General features: G+C 45.1%; 2 protein-coding genes across 2 annotated transcripts; one reads left to right on the forward strand and one right to left on the reverse strand.

Moving 5' to 3' along the window:
• Positions 1-34: 34 nt before the first annotated feature.
• Positions 35-10,272, forward strand: LOC135816035 (cytochrome b-c1 complex subunit Rieske, mitochondrial-like). Its single transcript, XM_065329393.1, has 3 exons — positions 35-340; positions 424-806; positions 9,864-10,272. The coding sequence occupies exons 1-3, from the start codon at positions 133-135 to the stop codon at positions 10,086-10,088; spliced, it is 816 nt and encodes a 271-aa protein (XP_065185465.1). The 5' UTR covers positions 35-132; the 3' UTR covers positions 10,089-10,272.
• Positions 10,273-11,470: 1,198 nt separating this feature from the next.
• Positions 11,471-17,222, reverse strand: LOC135816036 (required for excision 1-B domain-containing protein-like). The gene is made up of 5 exons (XM_065329394.1): positions 16,936-17,222; positions 16,604-16,713; positions 13,919-14,123; positions 13,006-13,142; positions 11,471-12,019 (listed from the first exon to the last, which is right to left on the reverse strand). Exons 1-5 carry the CDS (start codon positions 16,936-16,938, stop codon positions 11,932-11,934), a joined length of 543 nt encoding a protein of 180 aa, XP_065185466.1. The 5' UTR covers positions 16,939-17,222; the 3' UTR covers positions 11,471-11,931.
• Positions 17,223-17,347: the final 125 nt, after the last annotated feature.

A 17,347-nucleotide genomic window follows, 5' to 3' on the forward strand; every position in this document is an offset into this window, starting at 1 on the left:
GACGACATTCTTTGCGAGGTTTTGGTCCCCGAGTTGACCTGTACATCAACTGTACTGGTTGCGAGGGAGAAATCATCAACTGCATATTTCTTACAACTGTAAAGGAGGCTGGTCGGTGTGCTGTTTGTGGAGATGTTCTCCACCCGGGTCAGCGCGGTTGGCCTCGCCAGAGGTCTACAGGTCACTATTCCACACACTGCTCCTGTAGATGGAGTTACTCCGTACCTTGCTGAAAAGCAATATCTCAAAAAGCCTGCTCAGCGGTATGCCCGTACACCTGCTGTCATTCGTTCTGTGCTATCGTCCTCTGCTGGACTTGCTGCAACAGTGAATGCTTTCGGTGAGTTACAGGCGGTTACTGGCTTGTCCTTCATGATGTCAGTGATTTGAAATGGGGGGTGTACTACTGTTGTTGATGTGTAGGTAATACTCAAGTGAGATATGCACACACTGATGTGTCGTGTCCTGATTTCACTCCACACCGAAGAGAGTCTACATTGAACCCACACGCACCAGCATCGGAATCAAAGTACCAGCGTAGAACTGTTACCTATGGTTTATCTGCCCTGGCCACCATACCGGGCCTCTATCTCGGAAAAGAATCAGTGAAGGGATACCTGCATTTATTTGCACCTGACCGGTTTTCAAAAGTCACTGCCAAAATTGAGGTCGATCTCAGTGGTGTTCAGCGAGGGTTTGGCATGACTGTTATGTGGCAAGGAAAACCAGTCTTCATTCGCCATCGTACTGCTGAGGAAATCGCAGAACTCAACGAAACAAGCATGGGCGATCTTCGAGACCCTCAGGTAAGCATTCCAAAGTATTTTACTTTAATTAAAATAATGTTTTTTGTCAAAAATGTGCCATGCATTATAATTGTAGCCATCGTCAAATGTGTATTGTTCTATGCTGCACTTGGGGTTACCTTTATTGACACATATTATGTACATTAGGACATGCGTCGGTTCCCCACCGTGCGTTCATATACACCCTGAAGTCACTTCACGGGTTGAAATTTGACAAGGGGCAGATCAACGGTGCTTCACGGTAAATTCACGTCTTATTTTAAAGCCTAGTTCACATTCGACGCAACGCTGACGGTACGGGACGTAAGGGCCTGTCGGAACGGCTGGGGCGAGCTGTAAAATATTGTACTGTTCGTATGACACGACATGCTGCAGTCGTTGCGTCGTTCAACAGCGAACGGCATAAGTCGTAAGGCACGGTCCATGACGGCCGTCGATGGGGTGACTTTCGGACCTAATTTCTTATTTTTCGGGACTTCTTTTCAATTATTTCTCCTTGAATGAAGCTGAATTAAGTTCACAATACCAGTTTTTCGTGATGACAGTTCGTCTGTCACGCTCCTGAACTATCCCTAAATACCATCAGTGACGTTAGATCTTATCTTTGCTAAAATTCAACTCGAGTTGTTTTAGCCATTCTGCGAGTTATCATGGGAAGCGCGTGTTCGAAATGCCAAAAATTCCAGGTACGAATCGGGAGTAGTCGGCGCACGGTGCCGTCTCTTGTTCACACTCAAAATACAACCGTTTTGTACGCTTGCGTCCCCGTCTACGGTATGAAAAGTTGAACTGATCCAACTCTTCCCGTCGCTTCCCAATCCGTACGGTTACGTCCCCGTTCCTGGTGTTCACATTGGACGTCGTCAGACCGTCCCGTTGCTTCCCGTCGATCCTTACGTCGCGTCCCTTTGCGCCCTGTCGAATGTGAGCTAGGCTTTAACTGAGAACGCTGTTCGTGGATTTTTCGTAAAATGTCTCTGACGTTCATAACGTATTAGTTTCCAGAGTGGCGTGTTCTTCAGTACCCGATGCTGATCATGTGCGGTTTCTACACCGCAACACTGCACATGCATAATATTGGCTACTTCTGAAATAATGCGGGCCAGCTGTTTTGAGTCTTTTGACCTTAGTCGATTGTGCAGATGTACGGAATCCTGTGCAGTAGAATGCTGGTTATACAAAGCATAGTTCACAATATCACTCTTTGCGACGAGACGCTTGCACCAAGAAAATGCCTCAGAAGTCACCCACTTAATCTAAAAGAGTAGCAATTCCTCTGTGGTGCATAAGTATGGGTATTTCAGTGATTTTGTCACATGCACGGTGGAGTCATGCGGATGAACAACTTGGTGAGATGTACTTCTGTACAACTCGAACAACTTGTGCATTTGATCCACCCCTGTCGACCCCTACCTGTGACCGTATATGTAATACCGAAGCATGTACTGCTGTACACAATGCAGTTCTGAGGACGAAACTGCATGACTATACAGATACTGTGTACATGCAAGCAGCGTTCTCATCCGTCTGTACAGTCAATTAGTTTACTGTTAGGCCAAGTAAAAAAAAAAGCTAGATGATCGTCCCCGTCCGCCCCAGTTTTTGTCAGCGCCCCAAGAAATATTTTATTTTTTAAATCGTGAGTTTTACTATATGGACCACATACTACTAGTATATCACAACGTCAGTATCGATCTGCTGAAGAAAGAAAAAGAAAAAAAGAAAAAAAAAGAAAAAAAGAGAAAAAACCTTGATGTTGTTGTGTACACTGTGTGCATGAGAGGGTAAAAAGTAAAAAAATAAAAATAAAATCCTCCCGCCCTCCCCGATTTTTCCAAAAAAAAGGACGATCATCTAGTAATTTTTTTTACTCGGCCTTACAGCAGATTTCTCAAAGTGCAAAAACTCCACTGCAGCCATCCACTATACCCATACATCTTCACAACACTCTCCAAACGGTCTCTGGGCTACACCAGTCACTAAAAGAAAAAGAGATAATCATTCAAATTTTTCGGGGAAGTCCCATCTTCAGGAATTCTTTATATTTATTTCACTCCACTCGTGGTCCATGATCAATTGGCACACGAAGTGCGAGAGAGGGGTGATAGCCAACCACGGCAAGAAAAGAAAGAAGGATAGACAAGCAGCCAGCAAGGAGAGATCCTATTGTACTGCATTATGTGATCGGAGGGCATTTTTAAGCTGGGAAGACATTTTGATATCTTAACTTACTGAGGAAGTTGCAGCCAAAGGTGTTGGACAAGACCTGGTCCAGAGGAGAGTTGGTAAATGTGGCTGAATTAGCATGAGGAAGTGAGAGACTATTACGAGTGGACCCGGACAGAGAAAACCAATTGAATATGGAGAGATGATTGGGAATTTTACGTAGGCGAATTCTGTGGATCAAAATGCAAAGCTGCTGTTTGCGATCATCTTGCAGTGGCTGAGTATTGCTGATACAATAGAGCTCAAGACTAGGAAATATATGCTGCTTGTTACTGTATAAGTAGTGCTGAAACGATTATATCGATTACTCGTTACTTACTCGATAAGAAATAGATCGAGCGGTTATTTCGATTTTATCGGCTAAACGAGTACAATGGTACTGACGCTCGGTACAGGATTTCCCCCCTTTTGGGGTCGCACAAAGTGTGCATGCACCGAAAGTAGTGTGAGTACGACACGAATATGTACATGACTGTAAACTTGCAACATCGATGTACGTGTAAAAGTACAAGCACGATCTGAGAAACATCGACGCGATCACCGTCGCCGTCTTTTCAGCTGACTACTTTTCTTACATACAGCATGCAGGGCTGGCAGCCTCAATATGTGGCTACACTAGCTGCAGGGGCTGGAGTTCCCTCCACGTGCGGGTAGTCTTCAGCTAAAGACAGTAAAGTGGTCTTCAGTTTCGTGTTTTCCGTTCTGTCGACAGTTCCCGAACCAGTTTGCTCGACGACGAGCTAGGCCTGGCGTCGGGGCCTATGTTGAGCATAGACAGGAAACGCAACTAGTTACTTGTTGACGTGCCTCAAGTCAGCTCATCTGTCGAAATCTGCCGATCTGCACCCCTGGCCGGCTTCTCTGACTTCATCGTCGGAGTCAGCGAAGTCACAGGCGAAGGGCACCATCAGCTCTTGGGTTGCAACTAGTGCGTCGCCTCTGTCTTGTCTGTATCCGTCTGGTCAGTCCGAACAGCTGACAGACTTGCTGCGGGATCATCGGATCTATGCGCCCGCTTTCCGTCGTTGGCAATGCTGGACTCGCATTTTTTTTGAAATTCACAGAACGTACATTTTACTGATGTAGTTACAATAACAATCGTTAAGCCGATAAGCCGATCGTTATGGTATCAGCTTAGCCACTAAGGAAAAAACGTAATCGTTTCAGCACTATGTATAAGTACACATTTTCGTTCACGAAATCTTTCATTAGATCACTCCACCAGCAGGCTTGTTACGTTCTAAATTTCGTTTTTGGTTGAGGTCTGTCACCCCCAACTTTCAGAAGAAAAAAACTTTAGTTTGCTACAAACTTTAGTTACTTCGTGCCCCCTAACGAATATAGCGAAAGTTAATTCCAAACGAAAATGTGTACTTAAATTTGTTTGAATCCATATTTTTTCTCGACGCCATTTCTTCATATTTTCATCGTTTTATTGCACATCGTCTCCAAAGTACACAAATGTCAGTTCAGCTCGTTTTATTGATTGCGGCTATCAAATTATTGTCTCCTCGCCGTTTGTTTAAATGTACTTATACAGTAAACAATTATTAACCCTTTACCATCCGACCAAAATTCCCCAGCAGCCCCAAAAGCAATAATTCTCACCTTATTCTGAGAATATCTTCGGTTCTAATCAACCGATTTTCACAATCTTGTGCATTCTGGAAAGCTCTCCACGAGCTGCGTACATAGAGCTCAAATAGGACACTACAGAAATCACATATTCAGCGCCAGGGAGCTTCAAATACACCCCATCGCTGGACATACGAGGAAATTCTCTCCTCACCAGCCATTTCTCGCTCCTTCATCGTAAACATTCCAAGTTTTTTGCTTGAGGTTCTTTTCATCCTACCCACGCGCTCGAAGCATGCCAAAGTGACTCAGCATGTCAGGAGAGGGGAAAATCCCCGCTCAAGGTCAGTCACTCTGAAAGAAATTCGACTTTTGCCGTGGATGAAATGTCGAGCATAATATCTTTGGAATGCGACATCGCCTCACTTCACCGATTGCAATGGAAAGCTGAGCTCTTCGGCTTCTTCCTAGATACTTAGTTTGTTTCATTTCCGACTCCACTGCTCGCTAAAGACAGGCGGAGAACGTACAACGCGAACACGGCAAAGTGCTTTGACAACTCTTCTCTTCAGAGAGCAGAGTCCTCCAGTTCGATAGAGTGCTCAATGTTGACAAAAGCAGAGCTATATTACACATGCCTATCCCGACATGTTTTCATCATTTCTCATTCTCTTCAGCGGTATTACAGGAATTACGGACACACACCAGCTCCTCAAAATGACACGTTGGGGACTCATTTTGACGCCAACCTGTTGCCATATATCCTGTGCACTAGTTGACTGGCGCTTTGGGTGGAGAAAATCAGTAAAAAACTCAGTTTTTTATCGTAAAATAGAGAGAATTAATGCTTAACCCTTCTAAATACCATCCGTGCGTACTTGAATCGATCTCTAGAGATAGATGGACATGCATACACTAAAACTTCCGTAACTCGGTCGATTCTTGTCGGAATTTAAAGAACTAACTATCTAGGAAGAAGCCAAAGAGCTGAGCTTTCCATTGCATCAATCGGTAAAGAGCTGCGATGTCGCATTCCAAAGATATTATGCTCGACATTTCAGCTCCGGCAAAAGTCGAATTTCTTTCCGAGTGACTAACCTTGAGCGGGGATTTTCCCCTCTCCTGACATGCTGAGTCACTTTGGCATGCTTTGAGCGCGCGGGCAGCATGAAAAGAAACTCAAGCAAAAAAAATTGGAATGTTTACGATGAAGGAGCGAGAAATGGCTGGCGAGGAGAGAATTTCCTCGTATATCCAGCGATAGGGTGTATTTGAAGCTCCTTGGCACTGGATATGTGATCTTGGTAGTGTCCTGTTTGAGCTCAATGTACGCAGCTTGTGGAGAGCTTTCCAGAATGCACAAGATTGTGAAAATTGGTTGATTGGAACCGAAGATATTCTCACTGCTGGGGAAATTTGGTCGGATGGTAAAGGGTTAAAGTGCGCACGCATTAGTAAACGCTTTACCAACAGCCACAAAGGGATATGCGTCTTATATTTTAGACTCGTGCTTTTTTCTATATACAGTCGACTTCGCTAATAACGACTGCGGATATAACGACAATTCGCGAATAACGACAGAATTTCCATGCCCAGAGCAAAGTTCCTTCCAACTGTAATACACATAATGATACTTCGGGTATAACGACACTTCGTGAATAAGGACACTTTTTGATGCCCCGCCGAATGTCGTTATAAGCGAAGTTGACTGTAGGTTTCCTTTGTCTTTGAGAATCAACTAGGGACGAACCTGGTTTCGCTGAGACAGATTTTCTGTGAATTTGGCTGTCGGTGTGGAATGCGTTCTGTGAACAGTCTGTATCCCCTGAAATGAACACAATATATTTCATACTCTATACTCTCCCGGAATGAGCGCGGATTGCTCTTCTAGAATTACTGCTGGCTGACGCAGATTGCCTGCATGTACAGTGTCTGTCGACTTGCGATTCTAGTTTCAGGGACGTCTAACACCGACAGTAGTGTTGGAGCACTCAGGAAATTCTTATAAGTACTCTATTGAAAAGTCGACGAAGAGACAAATATCGTACAATAGAGAGAAGTAATGCTGAACCCATTGAACGCTGATGACGTCTATAAACGTCATTGAAAATGCCCCCCATGCGCGGGATGACGTCTATAGACGTCATGGGATATATAGTGATTTCTGGCATTGTCTGGTGTGTAAAAGCACTGTTAGGGGCCATCCGTGAATATCGTACTTTTTTCACCAAACGAATTATTTTAGTTTGGACCCAACTCCTCCCTCCCTCCCCCTCAGAACGTAAAAAATGTTGACCTAAAACATGCAAAAGTCACTGCTCCTATGGCCGTGTACATGTATCAATGTTTTCGAAAACGAAATTGGTGAACCCCTCCCACCCCATAACGAAATTATTTCGTTTTTTGAAGAAAAAAACTTCGATATTTATGGACGACCCCTTAGGGCATGTTCGATTGGTAGGATCGGGATCTGGATCCACTGGATTCGCACCCTTTCGATTGGTCGAATCCGGATCCTTGACCCCTTAGGGCATGTTCGATTGGTAGGATCGGGATCTGGATCCACCTGGATTCGCACCCTTTCGATTGGTCGAATCCGGATCCTTCGAATTTGGATCCGGTCAACCCACCTCGGGGAGCAGGGTTGACCGGATCCAACGGATCCAAATGTGACCTTTGTGCGTATATGGCAGGTAAAAATCATTTTTGTACACATTGTGGTACGCACACGTGTATGGAGATACTAGTAGAGCTTGTTGACTTTTTGTACGACGCACACGATGAGTACGACGTTCACCCTTTTGGGTGACTTGTGAGCGCCATTGTCAACATTGTAGCAGTCAATGTCCAAAATAAAGTGTTCAGTTGAATCTGATGGATCTGAGATCTGGATCCCGATCCCGATCCTTACCAATCGAACATGCCCTTAAGCGGGATTCACAGAAGCTTTTTTGCGATGCGACGTGATCTACGGCGGATGCGGGCGATGCGAACTCGCGAAATACCATAGACAGAAGAAGTCAGCGATGCGACAACGTCTTGCTGATTTGGGTACGTCACCATGATATTCGCGCGGTTTGCTACAACTTGTGCAAATTATAGGCAACTCTTGAACCTTTGTACAACTTTGCTGTAGAAAAGGTCAAAATCGTACGCCAAATCGCTTGTCGCATCGCAAAGTTGAGCCAAGCTCAACTTCTGCGATTTGGGGGTTTCGCGGCAGTCGCATCGCAAAAAAGCTGTGAATCCCGCTTTAGTCAGTTGGATCATGATCCTGTCTCTTGTACGATCGGTCGTGGGTACGAATACCGCTTGGTAACACTGTGCGTCTTTTTTTTCTTCTTCTCTTTTCAGCGATCTTTCTGCTGCAATTGCACGGATTTTAGCATATTTCACGCAATTTGAGCAAACTTGCGTCCCCTATTGTGAAGCGTTATTCTTTTTTTGGGGACTGTATCGATTCTGTTACCCTGTGGTTGATAGTCTTGGCACTCATTTCCAAAATATTTGAGGACCCCAGTTGTCAGAACCCTGGAGTTTAGAACTTTCTATTTGCCTTGTTTTTAGAATTTATATGCAGAGTACCATAGGCAAGGCCCAGTAGCGCTGAATGGGTTAAAGTGCGCACTCATCAGTAGACGCTTTGCCAACAGCCACGATGGGGCAGGAGTCTTAACCTTTTGAGCACGACGCTACATGAATGCCGCCCCACGTCAACACCTGCAAAAATCACGTTTTTCCTATGAAAGTAGTAGCTGTTCAAGGATCGATAACTTTACCTTTCTTTGGACGAATTCCTGCAAAGGTCTTGAGGCGAGGAACAAAATAGTTCCAAGCTCAGCTCGGAGCGACACCAAAAGCCCATGCTACAGTCTGGCAAACTTCACGCGCGCGCTCGACTGACTTAAGCACGGCCAGGAGATCAAATCCTCAGCTGCCATTTCACTCTCCTTGCTCGTATCGAGCTCAAATTTTTTTGAGGACTCCCCAGATCCGCTCCCATCATTTGAATCTAGTTTCCATGGCAGCAGATAGCGCGAAAATGGAAAATACGCGTTCTGCAGAGTTCGCAAAAAATCGATTTGAATTTGCCGTGTCGAGTCGCATATCTCAACAACCCGGGGTCGTATCGCTCCGGCGATTGTTTCTATCGCAAGCTGAGAGTTTTCTCTTGCAGATACATATTTCGATCGTGAGAATCGGCCAAGAATTGACCGAGTTACGATAGTTTGAACTCACGCGGTTCATGCAAATCGCGTTTGTACGCTATGTACACTCACGACGTAATAATACGTCATGCGTGGGTGCAGTGACACTGTACGTGACGTATTAATACGTCATGCGTGCTCAAAGGGTTTTAATGTTTTAGATTCGTGAGCTTTCTTTCTATATAGGTTTCCTTTGTCTTTCAGAATCAACTGGGGACGATACTTTCCACTGGTGATTGTCACATGAAAACGTTCCTTATGGAAAATATGCATATACATAACCTACTGTGTCCCTTTATGGCTTTTGCTATAGCGTCTACTAAATGGGCCGTTCGTAATTATCGATCTTGTTCACGAAGAGAACAAGTTTCGTTTATGGGTGGGTGTGTTGAGGAGAGTTTCGTTTTGGAAATTATTGATGACTGAAACATCAATCCATTCTAGCTGTGAAGTCATATATTTTTCGTTGAAGGGGGCGGGTGGGTGGGGGAGGGTCAAAGCTAAACTTTTCGTTCCGTAAAAAATATCGATAATGCCGGATGGCCCCTTATAAATGACTTTTCAGTGACACTGAGCATTATTTATCTCTATCTTAGGGTGCGTTTGGTTGGTACGATCTAGAACAGGATCGAACAGCTGGTGCACATGGAGCAGCCTCATGCCAACCAAACGGTACTCCAGAAACAGAGCACATTTTCGTGGAAAAATGTGTGAAACTTGAAAATGTGTATGGGTCACCATGGTCACTTTATACGGTACAACGAGTCCAACCCAAAAGCGTATGCACGTGATCATTTGGGACCAAAATCGATGTTCCCGCCAGGTTTCACTGTGAAAAAGTGAAACTGCTCGGTCTGCTCCGGCCTCGAGGCCGGAGCAAGCAGAACATGTTCTGGCCGACCCAGAACAGGTGCAGTCCCAACCAAACGCGCTGTTCTGGTGAATCCTGTTCAAGTTCGTACCAACCAAACGCGCCCTTATTCGATTCCTGTTATTTCCTCTGAGTTGTGTTGCCCTTGCATGTGCACTTTTTGTGTTGGCTGTGCAGCAAGACGTTGATCGGTTTGTCGACCAAGATTGGACTATCGTCGTGGGCATCTGCACCCATATGGGCTGTGTGCCTATCAGCCATGCTGGTGACTTCAATGGCTACTACTGCCCGTGCCACTCCAGCCATTACGACATCGGCGGCAGAATCCGAAAGGGCCCCGCACCTGAGAACTTAATGGTACCCAACCATGTCTTCCAGGACGATATTGTTGTTGTAGGATAAATCTTTAGAATTTCATGTCCAATCATCCTCTGCGTGTATTTATATGGCACAAAATATTTTTTTGGCAGAAAACGCATAGCTTTCTGTTATGGCTGAGCTAATGTGCATGGGTCATCTTGCTCCATGCATATGATATGTATGCCGCATTTTTTCATGGCTGCAAAGACAATTTTAGTCCCGATGAGTCATTTGTTTTGAATTCTGCGCAGAGTGTGTGCACGACACCGTGTACTGTGTGATTCGCCCGGCAAGTTCTGCTGCGAAACATTCCTGCCAGTCTCTCTCATTTACGTATACACGTGCACGTGTAGGACTCTAACAATGTTTTGCTGCTGTAATCACCTGCAGTCGTGTACAGTAGAGTCACGCGCCGAAGAACGTTGGGCCCAAGAACGCCCAGCCTGAAATGCTAAGAACGGCGGTATTGGTTTTCCGGCAGCTTTTGAGATAGATACCGGTATAATCCGGTACGAATTGTTTCTAAGAACGAAGCCAGATTGCTTTAAAGGTGGCTGGGGCGGTGCAACTTTTTAGGGGTGATTTTGGCTGCAATTTTGAGTTTATCGGCAAAGTGGAGATGAAATTTAAAGATGTTTTTCGGTGAATCTCTGGAGAAGAGCCTTCTACTTGTACGGTAATTCTCTAGCCGCCGCGCCTATATATGGCCTACAGTTTTATTTTTACTTTTGAAAACGTTTTATGAATGGTCTGTGTTCTTTTTCCACGGACCTTTCATAAAACGTTTTCAAATTTTGTCCAAAAGTAAAAATAAAACTATAGCAGGGCTAGGGAACCCTACACGTGCATGTACCGTCAAGAGTGCATCATGTTTATGGACTCTTGATACCGTATGTGTAGGGCTCCCTGAACTATAGCCTAGGAGGCTAGAGAAGGCTCTTCTCCAGAGATAAACCGAAAAACAATTTCAAATTTCATCTCCACCTTGCCGATAAACTCAAAAATGCAGCCAAAATTTGGTTGGTCAGGTCATCGCCGTTCCAATTTGTTGCCCACTAAGTTGCACTAACGCATGTTTACTGCTGAGGTTATTACAAATGTACCTGCTACCGGTATGCCATACACAAGTTATGAAAGGCTATGGGCGTATGGTATGGCCGACACACGTATTTTAGGACACCAAGATCTCATGAGCAGTTGTGCAAAACCTCTCAGAAAATGTCCGCTTGGAACTTGACAGGAAGTTAGTTCCAGGCTGCAGTGGCATTGTGGAAATGTTTGAGCACTGCATGCTACATGCATGTGCTAGGATTTGCTGCAACCATTTCTAATTTGCAATGACACAGGGTGGCGGTGGGGGTATGCAGCAAGGCCATGGTTTTAAACGCCTATCGAAAACTACTGTTTCCTACAACCCGACCAAGAGCAGTCCTACTTTTTATTTGAATAAATCACGCGTGAACTGTGTGTCCTCGCCTTGTGACATGGTGTCGAAATCGAATACAATAATTGTACTACTCCCTGGAAAAAAAGTCCTGCTTGCATGCACTGCATAGCTAGCAGATAAAGCAATTTTAAAAACAATAATAGACACAAACACAATAGAAGTAGACTTAGAAGAGAATATCTCAAGAAAAACCTCACTCTACAATGCTATATACAAGTACATGCAACTCAAGTGGCTTTCATCTTTACTTCATCTGACAGATGCAAGTTAGAGGAAAGAGTATGGTCACATAGATAAAACGATAAATGCCAGCACGGATGAATCTGCTCAACTATGACACAGCAAGGCAGTTCTACAGTGCTATGTGTGTATCTGTACCTACAATTGACAGAAGTACAACAAAATTAAAAAGAACTATCTGTACAGGAGCTCGTACATTCAAGTTTCTTCTGCCAGCAGAAGATCTTCAAACTCATAGCGCAAGTCCTGCAAGGTGTCTGCAATCTCCTGTGTAGTCTCTCCCAGTCTGGGCACATGAACACAACACATCAACCCTATCATCCAACACTTAACTTACTACGCAATAGGACGTGACCATGCAAACTGCACACGTTCTTGATGCTTCTTGCCTGTTTCATTAGAATAGACCCTTATTTCTACTTGCAAGTGATGAGGAATAGACACGTGAATAACATCACAGTCCTCGTTCCTGGTGCTCCTGACGCTTTATGCATTGCCATCAATAATAATTCGTTTCTCTTGTCAATCATTCTTCAATAGAGCAAACATGAGGCGTTCTACTCTCATTGTCGTCTGCAGGGAGCGACTTGCGCGGCAACAATCCAACAAAAGTTTCTCTTGGGAAAAATACATAAGGGAAAATAGTTCAAAATACTAGAATGTTGATTCACAGCTTTGACATCTGCCACCCGAAACAGTAACAGGAAAAAGCACATGTGTACATGTACAGTATAATACCGGATCCACCTCCACACTGTGTCGCCTTCCAGCTGGATTTTCAGCAGGGGACGGGATTAGATCAAGACAGCCAAGTCAAGAAAAGTTAGTAGTTATCTTTTGTGTAGTTGTAGATCAGACTTGCCGTGCTGGAAAGTGCACATTTTTCAATTTTCATCCATAGACGTACTGCATTGGCATGTATTACGTACAACAGTGAATGCGTTAGTTCAACACCGTATATTGACGTACACACTGAAGTCGCTTCACAGGCAGAGATTCGACAGAGGGCGGATCAACGGTACTTTCCGGTACCTGGATTCTAGGAAATTTTAATGAAAACTGGTGTGAAAGGGCGGAAAGGGGCCCCGAAGAACAACCTCCGAGGTCAATATAGTTCATGCCACACACTAAAGTTTGGTCACGACTCACGAGTCCATGGCTAGCTCCCCTCTCAACTAGTGAGAAATTCGAAGTAAGAATGTTGCATTGCACGAAAGGAATACCTGACAACACCCGGTTGCCATTGACCGAAGACATACCAACAATCATTACCTTTGTTTGGCTTCACGCTCAGCATTGTTTGCCTTCAGTAGTTCTGCACGCTCATCAGCATCGTCGCCGTCTCGGACATTCTCCACTATGCGACGTGCATCCACCACATCCTTGTGTCGCAACTGCCATTCAACAGTCTGGAATGCACACACACACACACACACACACACACACACACACACACACACACACACACACACACACACACACACACATGCACGCACACACACACACACACACACACACACACACATTATTCTGTGTACTCGGACACGGTGCTACTTTACTCATGAGGTCGCATTTACCAGTACAATACTCTGCACATGTTCTGTAAACTACTAACTTTGGGAAGTGATTTTTTGGTTATAACTCAAATTCCGAATATTCGTTAGTAACTTTATTATTGCGATGAATAGTATCAGTGAGGCGGTGGGCATTGCGAAAACGAAGAAGAGAATAAATATGGTGAAAGTCTCCAGTCGTCAAGTACAAATTAAGATGCGTGCCCACAACTGCGCAACAAAGTGTGGGATGATCCAACTTAGCCATCGAGCAATAAGTGTGTTGTGACCCTGGTGCTTCCACACTCATCAGACAAGACAATGTCCCCCATCCAAGCCAAGGTTCGGCCATCAACTCATACATGTACTCCTCGGGCGCACCAATAACCCAGAGGTATGCTTGCTTTCGCCCTTGGCCAGAAAAAGAACGCAGTAAAAAAAGCATGCCGTGACCAGATACCAATAAGACAGAGACAGACAGACACACACGTTTACGTGGTCACTTGGCGGTTACGTGTGACACCTAACTCACATGACGAGAGCATTGCATTTACATTGTGTTTCTTCTAGTGTTGGTGAACACAGCCCCATGCGGTGTGAACAGTCATGTTCAGCAGGAAAACCGAACTCACTTGAGAGAGCTTGTTCTTCTCTTGGTCTTGCAGCTGGGTAACCAAGCGCAGAGCTGCTTGAGCCGTTCTCAACAGCTCAAGCTCTCCTAGAGCATCCCGCACGCCACCAGAGATACGCTGAAAGCAGTCCGTGGCTGTCTTCACATTATTCCGATATTGGACAAAATTGTAGTCAGGCCCAGAGGCAATGTATTGCTCATAGCAGCTGGAGTGACAAAAGCCAAATATAATTTCCGATAATTATCGAATATGCCGAGTATTTGTTCCTTCTATAGTAGAGTTACAACACCAATTCAAATATTCATAATGCTGAATGGGCATGTATTGCATGTGTGCAAGTGAATCTTGGGCATGACCTACCATCGGTTGCAAGCCAAATGAGATTTTAGTTCCAGTTTTTTTCAGTGGCAGTGTTCAATGTTCTATTCCGTGAAATAAATACTTTCATTCAAAAGAATACATCAGTAATGGACTAATGGTCCTATGCTGCGTTCGTCTGATCTGAAACTCTTCCAGAGGCTTCAAGACCTGTTCTCAGCCAACTGGTACATAGGTAGATTGTATAGAATGTTCGTTGGTTTGATAAATAGAATATTCAAATGGAAGGGTTTTGGTGTTCATTCCACAGCTACCTCTGTTTCACCTTGAACAGCAACATTGCATGGGAAGATATGCCATGGTGAATTGGTGATGCAGTAGTCTGGAATATGCCAGCATGGGGTGAGGTGAGGGGTCGTCCTTTCATACAACTATTTAGGGCATGCTGGTACAGTGTCATATACGGCATGCTTCGGCGTACACCACACCAAACTCGCAGTCAGTTCAACCACAATGCCATACTCTTACGGTCTGTGACGTAATCACTGTCCAGCCCTATTGCACTGGTGTGTTTTCAATCGAAACTTCATTGCAAGTTCTTACATGATCCGATAACATTGTGCAAGGCCATTGAGTCCTGCCAATAGGCGAGCGGATAGTTTGGGATCATCTCCAAATTGGGAAAATACGTGCACACCAGAATGGGTACTTGCTGGTACACTAAGTGACTTATACCTCGTTTATCCGGGCAGTCCGGGTCCGGGCACTGCTCGTAGCTTTGAAATATCCGTCACTCTGAATCACATACATACTGATGCGGAAAGACCATAGATATGGCATGTGATGCCACTATTTCCACAGAAAGTGACAGAACAGTACTTCAAAGTAGTAATATTTCCACTGAAACTCACCCGAAGGGTGCCCGGTAGACCGAAATGCCCGTAACTACTACTTTGGGGTCTGGATAACCGAGGTATGAGTGTACGACCGTACATCGTATCACCAGTGGCATTTACAGTTTACACAGTATTCACTTAGGGCCTGTCCAGACTAGGTAGAAAACCGCGTAAACACGCCGTAAACATGCTTGTTGCCAAGGTGAGTGACGAAAAATGGCCGAAAACGGGGAACATGGGATTCACGCAAAACGTGAGTCGCGGACCCCTGTACAAAGCACGTTTCTCATCTACGTGCCGTTTTCGCAGTGTTTGTTGTGTGGAAGTCGATGGAGTTTGCGGATCGCAGTTTTTTCTTGCTGTTTCCAGCGGCCGCTTGTTTTCGCTTTGGAGTTGCCACATGTCCGTTTCAGCGACCACTCGGAGGCGACATTGATACAGTCATGGCTGGACATGCAGAGAAATCCCGGGGTCTGATGAAGAGGAAGGTGTAGTAGCGAGACTCGGAGAATTCACTGAAAATTTGATCGAGTACTGATTTGAAAGAATTGTTTGGAGAGGAAGCAGAACCCTGTTGTGACCAAAATTGACAACATGAAGGCCAAAGCCAGGGACTTGTACTGGAAATACACGGCGGCCACCAACACTGGTTCATCAAGCGATGCTACAGCCGGCCTCGACCTTGGCGCTGCGCTGCCGCGAGAGTCACACGGTGGCCAAATTACCGCACCTAGAACAGAGTTTAGGGTGATATTCCTTGAGCTCGGCGTCAGTGCTACCATCGCTGGGCTGCCACTTGTTTTGTAACTATCTGGGTAGGTCTAGACCAAGCCAGGGAGTCCTTTCCTGGTCTACGCGCTACAAACCTTGTGCAATCGCGGCATCTAGAGAACAGGTAGATCTACACGACGTAGTTACGCCAGACTGCAGTGTGGACAGAGCATCGCGTGTACGTCACGTACTCTGAAACGGCACGCCGTTTTTATTACATAGTGTGGATAGGCCCTTAGGCTGTGTTTACATGAGAAATTTCAACCCGGGTCGAGTTCAGCCCGGGTTGAAAGTCTGTACGATAGACAAAAGAGGTGAGCGTTTACATGAAGACAGTTGACCCGGGTCAAATACTGATATGCCGCCAAAAGTCCACTTCTACAGTCCTGTATGGTCACGTGAATCCGTTCACGCGAAATTTGCATCTGCAGTGCCGTTCAAACCTGGCGCGAGAGATACGCACAGAAGTACGTTTGTACGATTTTCTTGACCCGGGTTGATTTCAACCCTCCCCTTGGGGGAGGGTTGAAATCAACCCGGGGCGAAATTTCAACCCGGGTCAAGCGCAATGCGTCATGTAAACGCGCCATTCATTTTGTGTTCATGGCGGGTTGAAATCTGACCCGGGTTGAAACGCTTCATGTAAACACAGCCCAAGCTTCCATCTTGACAAACCCGTGTACCTCAGTCACCAACTTACTCGTGAAATACATTGTATGCCTGCACACGCTCACTCTGCAACGAGAAGAGTGTGTTGACTGGGGCCTTGCGCGTCGCAACGTCAAACACCTCGCCACCATTGGCTGCAGCCTTTTCAGCACATCAGGAAAAAAAAGAAGAGCAAATGTCAAGTAAACATACTTGAAGTACTCGACTGCACGTAAAAGAAACTTGTGCTGAGTATTAAACCACATCCATTTTGTGAACAGCAGATTGATCTTCTACATAGCCTCTAGCGGAATGTTGGAGAATGAGCTAAGTCCATGGTAGGTCGTATTCGCTATGCAGTAAGGGTAGCTAACACCAGCTTACCATTGTGAGGAGAGACAGAGTTCTTTATGCCTGGTCTGGATGTCCCAATGGTATACAGGTCATTCGAATTTGTTACACGAACAAGATTCACTCAAACGATCCAACAAAGTTTGAAACTAGTTTCACGCTGCACACGATGTTTCGGCGCATCGACTAGCTGGTAATGAAGCCCTAAACGAACGTGAACATGGTGAAGAAGACAACTACTCTCCTGATCCGAGGCTGTCCCAAAACGACTCACTCCACAGGACTGATGCCCCTGGTTGACCTTTTCATGGAGTGAAAGTAATTCAAATTATTTCGAAATTCAGATGCTGTAGATTACGTAACTATCACGTCAACTGCGTCACGTGCATGCAACTATTTTTTTAAATATTTTTTATAGAACAAGAAAGTACAGTGCAGTACTAGT

This window comes from Sycon ciliatum, chromosome 4 (genome assembly GCF_964019385.1).
Source record: "Sycon ciliatum chromosome 4, ocSycCili1.1, whole genome shotgun sequence".
NCBI lineage: Eukaryota > Metazoa > Porifera > Calcarea > Leucosolenida > Sycettidae > Sycon > Sycon ciliatum.

Coding starts and splice junctions, on each gene's coding strand:
- LOC135816035 (XM_065329393.1), top strand. CDS start 133: ATGTTCTCCACCCGGGTCAGCGCGGTTGGCCTCGCCAGAGGTCTACAG. Junction 341..423: donor TGCAACAGTGAATGCTTTCG/GTGAGTTACAGG, acceptor GTTGATGTGTAG/GTAATACTCAAGTGAGATAT. Junction 807..9,863: donor GCGATCTTCGAGACCCTCAG/GTAAGCATTCCA, acceptor TTGGCTGTGCAG/CAAGACGTTGATCGGTTTGT.
- LOC135816036 (XM_065329394.1), bottom strand. Junction 14,124..16,603: donor GCATACAATGTATTTCACGA/GTAAGTTGGTGA, acceptor TTGTCACTCCAG/CTGCTATGAGCAATACATTG. Junction 12,020..13,005: donor GAGCGTGAAGCCAAACAAAG/GTAATGATTGTT, acceptor TCATGTGCCCAG/ACTGGGAGAGACTACACAGG.